General features: G+C 35.2%; 2 protein-coding genes across 3 annotated transcripts; one reads left to right on the top strand and one right to left on the bottom strand.

The window, feature by feature from the left end:
* Nucleotides 1-495: 495 nt before the first annotated feature.
* On the bottom strand, nucleotides 496-3,771 carry LOC135593716 (putative HVA22-like protein g). Its single transcript, XM_065083954.1, has 7 exons — nucleotides 3,380-3,771; nucleotides 2,889-2,929; nucleotides 2,708-2,806; nucleotides 2,565-2,621; nucleotides 2,390-2,453; nucleotides 2,093-2,305; nucleotides 496-964 (listed from the first exon to the last, which is right to left on the bottom strand). The coding sequence occupies exons 2-7, from the start codon at nucleotides 2,918-2,920 to the stop codon at nucleotides 647-649; spliced, it is 783 nt and encodes a 260-aa protein (XP_064940026.1). The 5' UTR covers nucleotides 2,921-2,929; nucleotides 3,380-3,771; the 3' UTR covers nucleotides 496-646.
* A 2,761-nt stretch (nucleotides 3,772-6,532) lies between these two features.
* LOC135593714 (uncharacterized) lies at nucleotides 6,533-16,799 on the top strand. 2 transcript variants are annotated; one of them, XM_065083953.1, is made up of 7 exons: nucleotides 6,533-6,864; nucleotides 7,899-8,296; nucleotides 11,641-11,716; nucleotides 12,381-12,472; nucleotides 12,557-12,717; nucleotides 13,976-14,056; nucleotides 16,523-16,799. In XM_065083953.1, the coding sequence occupies exons 1-7, from the start codon at nucleotides 6,699-6,701 to the stop codon at nucleotides 16,569-16,571; spliced, it is 1,023 nt and encodes a 340-aa protein (XP_064940025.1). In that variant the 5' UTR covers nucleotides 6,533-6,698; the 3' UTR covers nucleotides 16,572-16,799. The 2 variants fall into 2 exon arrangements, with proteins under 2 accessions (XP_064940025.1, XP_064940024.1); XM_065083952.1 differs by having other exon boundaries at nucleotides 12,545-12,717.
* Nucleotides 16,800-17,003: the final 204 nt, after the last annotated feature.

The raw sequence follows: 17,003 nt of genomic DNA, 5'->3' as shown, positions 1-17,003 counted from the left end.
AAAAAAGGAAACAATAATTTTTTATATTTTAAAATCAAATTAGCTAGTACTAATGATCAGACAGAGTTTTTCTTTGTCAATTCTAACAAGAGTGACATATATGATGAATATTAATGAATATTTATGATATATCGATTTTGTAGGGTCAAGTATGTTATTTTAAAATTATGAAAGAATAGATATGTACATCACAATAACGAAATCATGTATAAAATATTACTAGCATATTTATATTTTATTGAAAATAGGAGTATTACTAGCACAATAACAAGCAAAATAAAATATTTATATTTTATTAAGCATAAAAAAACTCACAAACGAGCTAAGCTTAGCAGTCACACATACGAGATTCTAAAGACAGATGCAACCTCAATGATCACTTATTACACCTTAGCCACCCCTCTGTACAATCGAAAAATCTACTTTGCGGCATCATAATCGCCACAATTCAATAAGACCATAGAGAACTCTTTGGTGTTGGCATCACAATCAACGAGTTCGAACTGCTCTATCTCGATTATCATATCCGTTGATGTATGTATGTATTTTACATATTAAAGTGAACTCTATTTACATATAGGGGAATTTGAATCTACATTAGCAATCAAACAAATCATCCAGCAATGCTTTTTTCTTCACTATTCTCCTAACGGCTAGAGGAGCTGACAGCAGTTCGGTTTCTCAACTTTGTGCGTGCCATCCGTATCACATCTTCAATTACAGTCCCTTGAGATGTCTTATCTGAGTCTTCATTGGCCGGAGAACCGATTATTTTGACCTGCATTTGCTCCTTACTTGCAAGATTGGGCACTGGTGCTTGTGGCTGGGCAGGAGAGACCGCTGGATGAACACCACCGGATGATGTAGGCCTCGACAGCACTGTTGATGTTTGTTGAGAGAGGTCCAATTGTTTTTGTTGAGCAACTGATGATGCAGAGGGTGCTTGCAATTGCTGTTGGATTTGCTGGCATTGCCATATGCAACATAACATTAAAAAGAATATAGGAACTTGTTTTTTTTCTAGGAAAAAACTTTAAAGATCATACAAGACAGTCATTCCAGTTAAGAGGAGCAAACTTCTAGAGATCATTAAAGTGCAATGACCTACGCTGAAGTCAATTAGGTTGTTGTTACACAGACTTCTGGAATCCAAAGGTTATGACAACAAGGTTAGGAACTCAGTTTCAGAAAAGCTACACTCTAAAACCACCAATATTTCAGTCAGGAGCCATGTAATCCTGCCAATCTGGACTCCTGAATTAGAAAATACATTCTAAAAACTCCTGAAGACAATGATTTGATGATAAATACCGATTCTTATTCATCAGTGATCAGATGACTCAATGAAGCAAACCATTTGACAGTGTCCAAAAATGAGGTTAAACTGAATGCAACTGCTCCGTTAGGTCATCAAGTAGGGATATCAGACTTTAAAATCTTCTTCTACAATCAAATCTTCAATTAACTCAGCATTCTTTATCTGTTCTTAATGTTATTCCAGATTTCGATGCTTGATTCAAGCAATTATGAAATATGAACACCATTTGATTTTGACACCATCTGATGCAAGCAAAGGAAACATGAAAGGAAGTCAAGTTAAAACTTAAACACACAAGAGAGAAGCAGGTAACCTTGGCATTTGTGGCATTTTAAGGCATACCAACCTTTCTCACTATAGACAATCTTTTCATGCTTATGCAACCAACTTATGATCACAAGTTCAATAGGCTAGGAATAAGAGATATCAACAGAAATGGCAAGCAAAAGATCAACATATTGTAAATCTGACACAACCAGTGACAATTGCAAGCCTAAACCATCAACCAAAATGTGAAGCAAAATTTTGATGGCCAGAGTAATACAACTTTCAGATCCATGGGAAGCATAGGGTTAAGCTTCACATATGGGTATTTATTAGAAACTTACAGTGCTATCACTAAAATCAAAGGCAATGGGATAAGTCCTGATTACACCAAATGGTCGTCACTAAAAAAAAGGCTCAGAAAATACAGTGTCAAAACTACTCATAAACCAAAAATGTTTCAGAAAGAAATTATGATAACCAATAAAGATCATATTGAACAAACAATACCTGAACACCCTGTTCTCTTGGTGCCTGTGACTGTGAAGCAACATACTGTAAAAATTCAAAGAACCTTGTCTGGCCATAGCTAGCTGCCTTCTGCCAAAACCGTACCATCACATCCCCAACCCTTTTTCTCAACTCAAGCAAATTACGATCAATCTCAGTTTCATACTTTGCAATATATGGTCGAAAGAAATTTTCATAGACATATGTTGTTCCCTGCAACAATTCAAATCGCTAGGGATACAAGAAAATGATGATGAAATTTATCAGCTAATAGAAATTTGGGGAGAAACACGACACCTTTGTTCTGGCATACCACAGATATATGTAGAACGCTAATTTTGCTTCACTGTACATTGGCAACCTTCACAAAACATATATAGGAGAGCAATTAGAGCAGGAAAAGAAGAATCCATTAAACTTCTGCAGAACCAATTATTGTGTGTCATCAGCAAAAATATATATTGTTCTTTACCATGCAATAAAGGTATCCCCAACCCTCTCAAGAACTGTTAGTGATGCAACTAAAATCCTGCAAAAGGGAATCAAGAAGCAAGTGATGATCTTTTGTGCAACATATTGCATCAAAGCCATTCAATGAAGAAGCACAGGACCGACCAATACTGACACCAGAATCGCAGCTGCTCAATCTCTGGCTTGTTCAGTTCCACGGTTTTGTAGCACTCGTAAGCCGGGTAAACATAGCCGAAGACCATTCTGCAATAACAATGCAGCAAACCAAGACTTACCTTCTAGTTTGCCACAATCAAACAAGCAACCTCGGGGCAGAATTGCTTACAACAACGCTCTACTGAGAAGCGATCCGATCATTTTGGCCGTCTACCATGTAAAAGAATGAACCAATGTGTGATACGTATGCAACAGAAGAAAACATTCATCAACAGAAGGCATACACCAAGATCAAAAGGAAATTAATTGAAAACCTCATCGAATAAGCTAATTCAATTAAAATCCTCCCCAAATAGAACAACTAATGCAAGGAACAAAAAAAGTGCCAATGTTGCCATGTACTCCGGAGAGGGAGGGGTGGCGCGGAGGGGAGGATAAATTGGTATCATTTAAGACAGAAATCAAACAAGAAGCAGATTTCAAAACTAACATCATTGCAAATAATAACAGCGCAGGACCGAAATCCCTAGAAATCCAACTCAAAACTCAAGCACCGCAAAGCAGATTTCAAAAGAACCGTTGCAGCCTATCCAAGAACGATCCCATTAACCTCAAAAACAACAATACGAGAGAAAGGAGGGTGATAAAACAAAGGAATACCGGAAACAAGTGCGTTTTTATTAGAAGGAGACAACGAAGAAGAACAAGACGCTGCCTTTACTCCTCCCGAGCGAGAATGAAGAAGAGGAGGAGGAGGACGAGGAGGCGAGCACGAGAAAGATGGCGAGAGAAGGATTTCGACCGCAGGGTGTCAAACGATTTATAGAGGTCGCATGCAGTTAGGCCGAGAACCGCCGCGCCCGCTCGCCACGGCCCCTCAGAGATTGCCGTCCATTAGAACAAAAATGGACAGAAACAGAGATCAAATTAAAGAATGGAGAGAGATTGCGACGAAGAGAAGCACACGAAGGCGGAGCGTGAAAGAGAAAGAATCCTGATTTCCCCACCCTCTCTCCTTCCTCGTCTTCGCCACGGGAAGGGAAAGAATTAGTAGTCGCGACTCGTGCACTGCATCAACCGACTTACTTCTGTGGTTCGTTGTTCCGTTGTTCCGCCGCCTCGTACACGCGCGTAAACGGCACGACCTTTCTGGAGCAGGTAAGTTCGTGCCGGAACCGATGCAGAAATGGACGGTCAGTGATGTGGGTAGAGAGCCGATCATGATCAACGAACGCGCTCGGGTCCCGCTCCAATTTGAAATCCTGACCGTCGGATTGTGATGTTTCCTTGCTTCACTAAATTATCTTTATTTAGCCTAAACAAATTATCTATCTAAACATGGATATATACTCTCCCAAGCAGGAAAATTTCACTCCATATGTATTATATTAAGATCATGCTACGAAACTATAAAAACCATGTAATCCACAAAAGAGAGTGTGTGTCTTCATAGGCTTCCCAAGCATATTTTAGATGCTGTCTCCACTTTCCAATCCTTCAAGCTATCAACTTTAGAATGGTTAAAGTAGATGTGAAGAAAGGATGCTGTTCCTATACTCCATTTTGTGCATCACCTTTAATGATGGATGCACCCCAAGTGGTGGATTATATGAGCATACAGATTGGAACTGAATCATGTGTTTATCCACTCCTTTTCCTTTCTAGGGTTAGGGTTTTATGCTGCAGGTGCCTTTCTTGGACACCAAGATAGAGGAAGAGTATCTTCCTCATCTCTCTTTTTTCATTGTTGCTAGGGGTACTAAAAAGTGTAAAGAACATAGCTTGGTCTCCCTCCAAAGCATGTTCAAGAAAAGTGGGTGATAATAAGAGAGTGGCAATCTCTTTTTCTCATTCAACAGGCAGCAACAAAGAAGTAATGAGGATAAATTGTAGAAAGAACAAAGAACAAAGAAAGAAGAAGAAGAAAGGTATGCTTCTCTCCTACTTTCTTCTTTTCAATGATATACTTTTATTTTTATTTTTCACTGTGAGATGTTTTCGACTAGCATCGATCGATCGATATACGTACGTCCATATTGTAGTAATCTCATAGTAATTTTTTTATACACCTCAATTGCAAGTCTTCTGCTTTCATTAATCTTATGCTGAGTTCATGTTACTCAAGCTTCACTTGATGAGCTCCCTTGAGAACCAAATCTTCAAATCTACGTGGCATTCAAATATGTAAGAAAAATTTACCATAATTTGTATGAATGCATCAATGATCAAGGCATGATGCACAAGACCTCTCTCAAAACTATAGGAAACAATCACATGTAACTCACATGAAACATTGATTGTTCGAACTATTGATCAAGTTAGAATACATATATTATATGTGCAATTTTAAGCTTCTCTATTGAATGATCATCGAGATCTTATATTGTAACCAAAAGCAACTCATCCGGTTCAGACGAAAAAAACCCAACCGGTTTGGTCCACTAATCATTGTGAAAAGACCAAAACAACCTAAAAGTTTGTACAACATAAATGTTAATATATCTAAAATATTAAATCATGTGTAATTCACATGGTGAGTGTCTTTATTTGCATTTTTTGACATTAATCTCTATATAGTGATTAAATAAAAAATTTATCTATTAATCTATTTTTTCAAAAATAATTATTAAACGAAAATTGAATTATTCATATAAGGTTTTCTTCATTTATTTTTTATTTCATTTAATTCTATATAATTCTTTTTTTCATTTGTGCATTGATCTCTGTCTCAAATCTAATATTTTCTTTACATCAACCTCTATTTCAAGCATAGTTATAAATATAAATTTTTTATCTATTAATTTTTATTTCAAGCATATTTATAAAAATAAAAATTCGGATTCTGAACCGATTTAGTACGATTCAAGCTTTATTTGATGTATGAATTCTCAAGAGTATTAAAGCTTTTTTCTTATAATAAAAAATATATTATATCGATTATTCTCTTATTCTTTCGATATGTGGATTTTGTTCTTATCATCCTCATTCACTATACTATAAATTTATTTATAATTATTAATATATTTATCATATCATATAATATATAAATATATATATTTAAAATTAAACCTCTTGATTCGATCGGTTCAACCAATGATCAAAGGACATAAAGATTTATGATGCACTCGAGTCCCTTTTCCTATGTTGTTGAGAGTGTTATAAATTGTTCAAATTAAAAAGAAAAAAAAAGAATTTTTTTTCAAAAGATTTATTTGAAAAGATGTTTTCTTTTTTTATTATAGTTATTTTTCAAAGGTAGTATCTTTTGAGAAAATAGTTATAATTTTCAAAGGTTGTGTCTTTTGAGAAAATAGTTAATTTTCAAAGATTATGTCTTTTGAGAAAATATCTATAAATAGTTATTTGGGGGTAAATTACAAACACAATTCTTTCATGCTCTTCTTCTTTACTCTCCAAGTGATTGAGTTAGACATTCTCCAATTCCTCTCTGAAGATTCTTTATTGTTTGGTCAATATAAATCTTCTAAAGGTTTGTCATATCCACTAAAACTATTTGCATTAAACCCAGAGCAATCTTATTGAGAAGAGGGTCCAAATATCGTTTTTAGGAAAGTGTTTATACACGTTTCAAGCCTAAATATCTTTCCTAAAGTATTTTTGATCTTGTATTTGTTATTTATTTCCATAGTGATTTTTATCCTCTTCTTTCTCGTATCTTTTTCCCAAAGAGTTCAAACACTCTTTACCGTTACGAATTATATATCGTTAGTGCGCTTTGTAAGTAAAAAGGAAAAAAAAAAAGAAGAAAAAAAATCCTATATATCGTTAAATTCTTGAGAAATTGGATGAGGTCAGATTTAATTGGCGACGCAGCTTTCTTCTGAGCTCTGACCCCAACCTACCGCTACTCTCCACCGGTCTTCCTTCTCGCTCGCGCTCTCTCAGTCGTGAATCGTCGCTATCGCCGCCGCTTCCCGCGCGGAGGAGCGGTCTGAGGGGAGTAAGGGCGGCGGGCGCGATGGCGGAGGGGAAGGAAGGCGACTGGGAGTGTAGCGGCTGCCGGAACCGCAACTATGCATTCCGCTGCTTCTGTAACCGCTGCAAGCAGCCCCGCCTCCTTGTCGACACCATGTCCCCTGCCGACGCCAAGTGGCTTCCCCGCGTCGGCGACTGGATCTGCACCAGTAATCCCCTCTTCACCTACCTCTCTCTCTCTCTCTCTCTCTCTCTCTCTCTCTCTCTCTCTCTCTCTCTCTGCTTGGGTTTAGGCCATGTGCCCCTTTTGGTGGTGGATTTTTGGGAGTTAACTTTGGTCACGGTTTGCGTACGCTATAACCTAGGACTCCCCTCCCCATCACTTCCGAGTTCCGAGGAATCTTGTCAAAGAAATTTATCTAGAGCAAAACAGGAGAAAAAGGAAATTAAGAAAGGGTGGTAACATGGTTCATTCTGAGAGAAGTTGACCTCTGTAAAACAAATCTCAGATGATAGTTGATTCGCACCAAACGTTTCATGTGCATGATCCAGTGAGCAGTAAGTAACCAACATCGCTGCCAATATAAATAGTAAGAAACTGGACAGCCTGTTCCGACCAAAAATATTCACATTTCGTGACGCTCTTTAGTATTATGACTATGTAGATGTTATCAAGCCTATATAGATAGTATGTGCACATCAACAGCATGGTGGTTCGGTTTTTTTTAGAAAATTTGCTTTTGAAGTAGAATGCACATTTGTCTTGAAGACAAGGAAATGCTATCTTTTAGTTATTATTTGTTGACTTATTAGTTTGATTTTTGTCTTAATGCACAATGCTATTGATGGACATCATTTTTGTTAATTAAAAATGCAAATTATAAAACTCTTATTATTATTAGTCAAGTGATTGTGGAAATGATTTGTTCATTGGACTCAGAAGTTAGTTTCTTCATTGAAAGGACGTGATTCATGATGCTACTGATTGCATACTAAACATAATTTGTACTTGGTGTATTGGAATGTTGTCGGATTCAACTTAAGTTACTCATCTCAAAAAACTATCTTCCGTCAGAAAAACTTGCTTGGATCTATAGTATCAAAATATCTGTTCTATGTCAAATTTCCAATCGAATTAAGTTTCCTTGTATTCTTGATCTGATATGGCTGGTTGATAGTGTTCTGCTGGCTGTCCTGTTTTTGCTGGACCTGTGTTTGATTTGCATGCCAAATGGATCAATAGGTTGCAGTAACAACAATTATGCATCCAGAGAAGAGTGCAAAAAGTGTGGCCAAACAAAGGACGAAGCAGCAATGCCAGCTCTTGCAATGCCTGGTTCGTCGCTGTTGACTAATGCACATTACACTGGAATGCTACAAGGACTTTATGGGTCACAGATGAATTCAGCATTAAGTGGCAATCCTGCTATTCAGTCGCTTCTACCCAGTTCAAGTTGGTCATCTTGGGAGAATAATAAATTTGGGATGCAGTCTGCTCTCAATTACTCCTTCACTCAAAATAGTAGAGGTCAATATTCGTTTTCAGGCAACCCAAGTGAGCTTCTTCCAGCACCAAAAGACTGGCGCTATGGTGACTGGATATGTAATTGTGGTTTTCATAACTACTCATCCCGCACTGAGGTAGGTCCATTTGCTTGTTTTGTCAAAAAGAAATGCTTCATTTTATTTTAACGGTCTCATTATTAGGAACATCACTACTTTTATCTTATATAGCTGTTATAACATTTTAACCTATTAACTTCTATTTTATCCCAGCTTTTGTAGTTTAGGTAATATTTCGTTATTGTGAAGATTATGAAATATTTTTTCTTAGTGATTACAAATCATATAGTTGTTGTTCATAGAACGAACTGGTAAAACTTCTCTTCAGTTATCTGTTCTCCAATGTTTGTTGGTGCTATTAGGTTAAATATTTTATCACGCGCGTGGCTTATGGTACCTTTTTATCTAAGTTAATCATGTACACATGATCTATTAACTTGCCTGAATTTGTTTCCATGACATGGTTTCGTGGTTCCATTGAACCAATCTGATTTGGATGGTTAGAGTACTGCAATGATTATTTCTTGGTGTGATCTTGGAATTGCAATAGACTTAGTTGACAAATGACAGCTGAATTTGATTCAATCTGCTGATATACTGAGATCTGGCATAGTCCTACCCACTGATTCAGATTGATAGAGAGGTGAGGAAGGAGAAGAGTAGAACAGGTAGAAGAAGAGGAGAAGATGATAGGAAAAAGAGAAGAAGACATAGGGGATTAGGAGTGGGAAGAGGAGGAAGACAAAAAAATGTTAACCCTAGCTCATGATGCTGGTAGCTTGCGTTTGAGAAGGAGAGGCTATGGAAACATGCAGACTTTGAATTCCTTGTTGTATCAATGTTGAATATTTACTGGAAATGGTACATGAAGGATATTCCTTGTATACATGTAATCCTTACCATTTCATGATTATAACTATGACTAATTACTCTTCGGATTCTTATAAGATATTTGTGGAGACATGGAAGATATTCTTTAAATGTTGGTTGTTGTGATCGTTAGAAAGATATATTCATATCTATTGTTTATATCAAGCATCAAATTATGACTAATGAAAATTATAATAATGGTCTTACTTCATTTATCACAAGTTCTATTTTTTTCTATAATCTGTATGTTCATGAATTACCATATTGTTAGAAAATAGATTATTCTTTTATGATGAGTAAGTAGAAAATGCTAGTAAATTACTTTGTTATTATCTATCACTAGAAAGGCCTACATATTCTAATGCTATAATAAATTGCCAAGTTATAATATCATGATGTGAATCATATGATCTGACATATTGGCGTATCTGCACTATTATGTAACTTCTTGGAAGTTATTTTTTGAATTTTAAATTTTGTGATTGTTAAAGAGATAGATTCATGTCTATTGTTATATCAAGATTATTACTTCATTTATTAATGAAATTAAAATAATTACTTCATTTATTATTAGTTCTTATTATCTTCTGTATATTCTTGAATTACTATGTTATTAGAAATATTCTTTTATGATGAATAGGCAGAGAATGCTAGTAGTTAAATTGCTTTCTACAAAAACCTAAATATTCTCACACTATAAGAAGTTTTTCAAGCTTTGTTCGATTCAATATTATATATCTGAAATATATGATGTTACATATTGGCATATCTGCACTATTGGGTACTGGTGTGCCATATTTGTATCTGTTCAACAGAGTAGGAAAGAGGGTGAAGGGCAATGAGGCTAACTAGTGGCTAGTGCAGTATATGCAAAAGTTCTTTGTTAATAAAGAATCATCTCCAGATGTACTTTTAAATTTTAATTGGTCAACTTTTCACATCTCAGCCATAAACTGTATGTGTCTCAACTATCATCTATGTGGTGTAACCTCCTACTTTAATTTTGAATGGTCTTCTAAGATTTGGTTTCATATATTAATTGTAGAAGATCCTAACCATATACTTTTCTGATGGATGGAAATGACCTCTGCAGTCCTTCCTCTACATTGATAGAGGAAGTTCATTAGTCTAACTTTTTTTTTTAAAGAGGACAGTAGGTCGAAAGCTTAAACTGAAAGCAAACTTAACAAAACAAAATACATATTAAACAGTATACATCACTATATTGAAAAACTATACCTTGAAACTCAAGATCGCGTCTCACTACATAAACTTTTAAATGTATCGTTTTCATCATATTTTCCAAAATGATCTCCTTTTTATGATTATCTATATATGAATGGTTGGTTCTCAATTGAATCCTTCATGAATGAATAACAATTTTTTCACACTATGTATGAGTGGTGTGAGAACATATCTTTTTCCAATAATATGATCTCATCATCTATGTGTCAGACATGCAAAGGGTATGAGACCTTCAGACCTGGAAGTACTCTTTTAGGTAGAGCTTGGTCATTATCTTATATTTCCTCTTTCTTTTCCTTTCTCTGTTCTCATAAAAAAAAAACTTATGTTCATGAATTTATCCTATATCATATTGGCATTAGAGCTCGTCCAACTCCAGTGTGGATCTCTTGGATTGACTTTCATTGTTGATGTTGACAGACCCTTGCTTCCTCCCAACTTTTGTTAAGATAATCTTGAAACTCTTACGTCTGTGGTCTAGTTCCTAAATAGTTCTTATATTACTGTTGCCAAGCATTCACCTGCTTTTTTATCTATCACATAGTATCAGATATTTCTTTGTTGTCTTGAATTATGTATATTTCACTAGAACATTCTGTAGAAGATGCAAAACTGAATAAAAGGATATCTACTTTGCTTGAAGTTCACTAAACTCATCAAGTTAATAGATTATTTTAGATATTAGGTAAAGATTACTAAGTTATTGGTATTGCTCTCCTATTACAAAGGCAAAGACCTGTGGTTGGCATATATACACTTCCAAGCTCATTGAGCACCATTTCTCCTTTGCATGAGAGAGATTTTATTTAATAACAAAGACTGATGCACATATGTCACCATGAATAGTTCTTATGGAACTGCAACCATCTGAACTGCTAATATATACTGATCAAGTTTTTTTTTTCTTTAAGTGCTCACAAGCTGTCGTTGTTGGATATTTTTTCATGGTGCTTAAACAATAGAGGTTAAAGTTGACAATTCTCAGCTTATACTGTGCAGCTTATATTTCAACTAGGTTCCACTTTCTGCAGGAGGTTTCTTGAAGTGAAAATTTTGTTTGGTTGAATTATCAGAGTTTCAAGGAAATTTCTAACATGATGCATTATTTTTTGGTATTCTTCTGAATCAAGTTGCAGTAGACTTGCTTATTAGTACAGCTTGAATGTTTTTTTCTGATTTGCACCAAAGTACCTACTTTGTGTTTAGATTATCACAATATTTTGCTGCATATGATACATAGAAACTGCATCCTTTAAAGTTTGCTCACTTGTAAATTATGTAACTCTTTTATTTTCTATTCTGTGCAGTGTAAAAAGTGCAATGCACCGTTATCATCTAGTGCTCCTTCAATAGCAACTTCAATTGTTTCGGATATGTTTTCAAGTATGCACATTGGCCTTTGTTATTCTTTTGATCAACTGGAGTGCAGAATCATATAAAAATCTGATCACCTTTACCTTAAATTCTTGTTGTTCTTTTGATCAACTCTCCATGCTGCTTTCATGTTCTTGAGTAGGACCCCCTTTACATTAAGACTAGGAAACCAAGGGAGAGGCATTCTCAGACAAGCATGCAGAATCTTCTGTTGCATGTGCAATAGTGACATAGTTACTGTTTGCTGCAATTTTTTATCAAATAGTTGCAAACATAACACCATTAATATTACTGAAAAATTTTCTGTGCTAGGACTATAGAAGCATTCCATCTACGGTTAGTACATTCCATTTGGCAATAAAATTAAGTTCTTTTTGGTATTGTTAATGATTATCATTTTCATAGTTTAGTAATTGTCAGCATTAGATTTAAAAAGGATGTTGATTCCCTTTAAAATAAAATAGACCATCGTCAAGTTTCTAGGATGGAAAGCATCAACCAACAGAGTTTTAACTGCTATTCACTGAGCTTTCTATGGACTCTTTTTCTTGTAAGGCATTATAATTTTTAGGACACATATTCATGCCCGTCCAATGATATGGTTTTACCCGCGGAGTTTATTGTGTTGAATTAATTACCTTTGCTGAACTAATGACAACCCAGTTATATACAGCTTTGGGCACAAAATGTTTGGCATCAGAAGAGTTTTCTTTTGGCTGGGATGACAAAAGGCTTAATTCAGGAGTTGCAAATAACAACCTTTTGGTAAGCATAACTTATACTGATGCTTTTATTTCTTTAACGCAATATAATGATTTCTTTTATGCAATTTGCAAGACAAATGGACAGGGGAACTCATACTTGGGTTTTGAGCAACAAGCAAGTTACAATTATGATCAAGTAGCTGGAGATTATTCTAAATATTTCAGTGCAGATGTTACAATTGGGTCCAAGCAAGTGAATGTTCATTCTTTGCAACAAAGAACAATGCCCACTCTCATTGGAAAAGGGTGATACTAAATTCTTATTATAATATGTGCATGTTTCTTCACTTTAGGCCATTGTGATGTTCTTCTTAATCATAAGAAGACATATTTCTTATGCACCTAATTGATTAAAAGAAGGGTAAACCCAGTGCATGAGGCTTAGGGGTCTGAGGAGGTTAATATATGCAACCATGGCTATTTCTGAGACTTGAATCCTAGTCCCAGGTCACAAAGGAGCAACCTGCTCACCCTCCATGGACCTAATTGATAACATATACAATTTAACTGATATTACTGTCCTCTACACTATCTGTTTGTCACAGCTTGCACTAAGCAAAGCAACAAGATCCTAAAGCGGATCTCTGAATACATTTTCACTTATTTAAGAAAAAATTTCTGAACTACTTGAAATTCTGGTTCATACAGTACATATTATGGTTTTCGAGAAGTTGTTTTTTTGAGCAAACATCTTATCTTTGTTTAGAATTAGATGGTCTAGATGATCAATCTGTGCAACATACCCACATTATTCATTGTTTTACAAATTCTCATGCATTGCTGTAAATTATATATTGCTACCAAATGATTTTTTTTTGTCATAAACTTTTGATTTAGGTCCTGTTTTGGAAGTATGCTGGGTATTCTTAAACACTTCATGATGTATGCAAGATGACATTATATATTGACCTTCTGCATACCTTGTATTGGTGGGTTTTGTGCACTGGGCTTGCCCTTTATGAGTCCAACTTACAAATCTTACATGTCACTTTATATGATCCAAATTCATCAATTTACATCAATTTGCAGCTTAAATCATGTTAGATTGTAATACTGCATACATTAGTACATGTCCAACTTGAGCATTTATATTTGTGTCTAACTTTATTCTTTTGAACAATGCAATGATATCAAGGTAGGCCTTTAGAGAAAATTGCGGATGGCTATCTTATTTTAGTTACCATGCATCTCTTTTAACAATGTGAGACAAGATATAAAGCACTATTACTTGATTATCTTGACATACAATAATGTGAACATTTTCTTTTGATGGTTGACTATTTTATTATGTTGCTTCTAAAAATTTTCATCAGTATGTTCAATGGAAATATGTACATGGTCATTTGACCAATATGCTTGCAGGGGGTAACATTGCCTACATTGACCTTTTCGTACCCCACATTGACAAGAGCATGGTGCATTAGGCTGCTCTTTTATCATGAACATGGTCAATGTAATCTACATAATGAGCTGTTACTTAATTCTTATTTTTCCGTCTTGTTAGGGCAAAACATTGGCGTGATGGGGATTGGATGTGCAATAACTGCAACAACCATAATTTTGCATCTCGTTCTATTTGCAACAGGTAATTCATCAGTCAAGAATGGTTTAAAAGGTTACAAAATGTACTGCTGTAATTTTGAAACACTATTTTACTCTTGGTTAACTACTTTAGTTGGCTGAGAAAATGAAGTGGTGAACTGTATGGGATTCTTTTTTGATTGGTGAATCCTTAATTAACTGGTCTAATTCACAAAACGCCTTTCAATTTTAATATAGTTATGATATTAGTTCTTTGCTTTTCTTGGTATTCTATTGAGTCTTAACTGTTTTGTTCTTTTGGGAGGCATTTTCATGCATGCTCCTCTAAAGTCTAAACATCCAAATCTTGTGAATATCTTTTTGTAATTCCGAATGTATTACATATGCTATTTAACCTGAATTAAACTGTTATATTGACAAACATGCCCCCTTCTACTGACTCTTACTATCAATATTTAAGGACAAAAGGAATTTCCTGTGGTTTGATTTGTAAAATAGGAATATGGGTTCAACAAAGGTGATGCGCATCGAGGCTAAGAATATTATCAGAAGTTTGTTGTAAAAGATTTTCTCAGTCTGAGCTGATAGGATATGACCATTATGTCAAAGTATTCTTTGGTTCCAAGGACGAAAGAAGAGAGAGAGAAGAAAGAATTACTAATTATCAGTTGCAATATAGAAAGATAACAATCTAACAAACATGGCTCTACCTGAGGTCATATTTATGGGGCTACTAGTGCCAAAGATTCCTATATAAAGTGTAATGATATTCTTTGCTAGAATGATCTTCTATTTACATCAATAATATGCTGAAAATAATTTAAAATGCCCCTTCAATTGTTGCCATAGATTCCACTATTTGCGTCTATGATTTCAGAGTGCTCTCCTGAAGTCTGACATTTCTTTTCATCTAAAGTAAACTTTAATCTAATAATCATATCTCTTTTTAGCATAACTAATAATATTGATGAAGATTGCAAAGATCAAAGATGATATTTGACACAAGAAAAGCTACAAATGATATAGACCTCATCTAATTTCTCTTAGGTTGCAACATGCTCCATGTCTAGTGGGCAAGGAAGATCAAGCATAAATCATTAAGAATGTGTCTGCAAATATTCTCTTTTTTTCTTGGCCTTGTGGTTTATCTGAGAGACGGAAAGAGTTATCGAAAAGGAATCTGGTTTATAGCAGTGGGAAGGGACATAGACTCCCTATTAATCCGCAATATATTGTCCTAAATATAGAGAAATAGTGAAATAGAGGATATTATTTTCATGGGCAAATATGCAAATATTTATTTTCTTACTATTATGTTGGCCAGACACTTACAAGTTGTGGTGACAGTAAATCTTTTGCTGCTATATATATATATATATATATATATATATATATATATATATATATATATATATATATATATATATATATATATATATTGTACAAGATAGAAGAATGTGCGGTTCTGAACGTTCAATTCTAAATCCACCGATAATTACTGTGTAGGCTGCTTCCATTTGAGGATTTCTTTTTGCTGCTCTTCTCCTGTTACGTGTCTGATTCCATCTACCTTTTGCTGGATATCATATTGTTTACTAAGTTGGTTGAGGTTTTAGGTAATCTAGCAGCACTGTGGGATCCTAGGTTTGGTTATCATGTGCAAATAGGCATTTTTCTTGGTCCATATAGCTCTATTGGGTTTCAGAACTTAGGACTATAGACTACTAAACCCTTTCTTTGGTCATTTAGTAGCTAATCTGGTTTGATTTGCGGATAGAAAGGTTCCATGATGCCATTTTTTCAGCTGATATGTTGAAAGGAATTAGTTGATCCTTCGCTTCAATGCAGAATTGTTTCCTTTTTCTTTTCACAAGGTCCTTATATTGGCGTATAGATCGATATTACATTTGTGCATGGGTTGGATATGAAGAAAATAAAATCTGCATATCTTTGGCACAGATGTGAACTTCTATGTTGGATGTGTCTTTTTTTCTCCAGAGTTGCCTCATTTATTTCTCACTCTAACCTGGTAGAGTTTGCCAACTGATGTGTGATGTTGGATTGTTGCTTCTAATCCCAATCATACATGAAGAAGCATGTGACTCACCATGAGTTGATGCTTCAAATCCTAATCATACATGTGGAAGCACATGACTTCAGATACCGAACAATGAACAACAAACATCTACAAAGTCTTCATGCTATTCAGCCATGACATGGTTAACTTTTTCCACAAGTAACAGTTTCGAAGAGCTGCTTATATGTGAAATTATTGTATTTATGACATGTTGCCAAATTGCTTTAGTTCTTGTTTTATGGAATGACATTGTAACCATATAATGCAGCAAATGTCCTGTTGCCATTGCTGCTTTCTTTACTAATGTTTTGCTTTATTGAGTTCCAATGCTCGTTGGCATCTACTTGCCATCTTCTTATCTGTGTGCCATCGTTTTCGTTTTCTTTGGTGAAGAAGATTGGCTGGCTGATGTTAAGCACTCGCCTTTTGCAGGTGTAAAACACAGAAAGAAGCTGCAATCCTTCCTGTTAGTGTTGCTTAGCTTCCACGTGTGTTGTAAGGCTTGAGATCATTAGAGGTACTTGAGCTTTTCAGTGTGATTTGGAGCTTATGAGCAAAGTATGCTCCTCCTTTGGTTGCTGGTTTCCTGATTGGTATGAGGACCAGTTTGTGTTAAGAGAAGAGTCTGCTTTGATGAAAGATAAGTCTTTTTGTGCTGATGAAGTGGGATTTGATTGCTGACTAATAAATGTCTCACTAATATGCTGAATGCTGTTTTAGTTCAACAAAACATCATCTCGGATGATACCAAGCAATTTGGTGCTGACCTCTAATAATTGCCTCCTAATTGAGGATACTGACACTGACATAAGTTTGTCTCAAAATTTGTACAAATATTTACGGATTGCATAACACACTCTTTGTAGATTTCTTTACAATCTATCCTTTGCTTCCTGTCGTATCGGTCTGCACC

This window comes from Musa acuminata, chromosome BXJ1-9 (genome assembly GCF_036884655.1).
Source record: "Musa acuminata AAA Group cultivar baxijiao chromosome BXJ1-9, Cavendish_Baxijiao_AAA, whole genome shotgun sequence".
Taxonomy (NCBI): domain Eukaryota; kingdom Viridiplantae; phylum Streptophyta; class Magnoliopsida; order Zingiberales; family Musaceae; genus Musa; species Musa acuminata.
The sequence above is the reverse complement of the archived record's forward strand: the minus strand, read 5'-3'. Positions and strand labels throughout refer to the sequence as shown.

Bases quoted from the DNA above. Each gene is read 5' to 3' on its own strand.
- LOC135593716 (XM_065083954.1), bottom strand. From the start codon at position 2,920: ATGATCGGATCGCTTCTCAGTAGAGCGTTGTT. The intron at 2,454-2,564 runs GTAAAGAACAAT...TGTTTTGTGAAG, and splicing joins GGGGATACCTTTATTGCATG to GTTGCCAATGTACAGTGAAG. The intron at 2,306-2,389 runs GTGTCGTGTTTC...GAATTGTTGCAG, and splicing joins TGTGGTATGCCAGAACAAAG to GGAACAACATATGTCTATGA.
- LOC135593714 (XM_065083952.1), top strand. From the start codon at position 6,699: ATGGCGGAGGGGAAGGAAGGCGACTGGGAGTGTAGCGGCTGCCGGAAC. The intron at 6,865-7,898 runs GTAATCCCCTCT...ATGGATCAATAG, and splicing joins CGGCGACTGGATCTGCACCA to GTTGCAGTAACAACAATTAT. The intron at 11,717-12,380 runs GTATGCACATTG...AGTTATATACAG, and splicing joins TGTTTCGGATATGTTTTCAA to CTTTGGGCACAAAATGTTTG.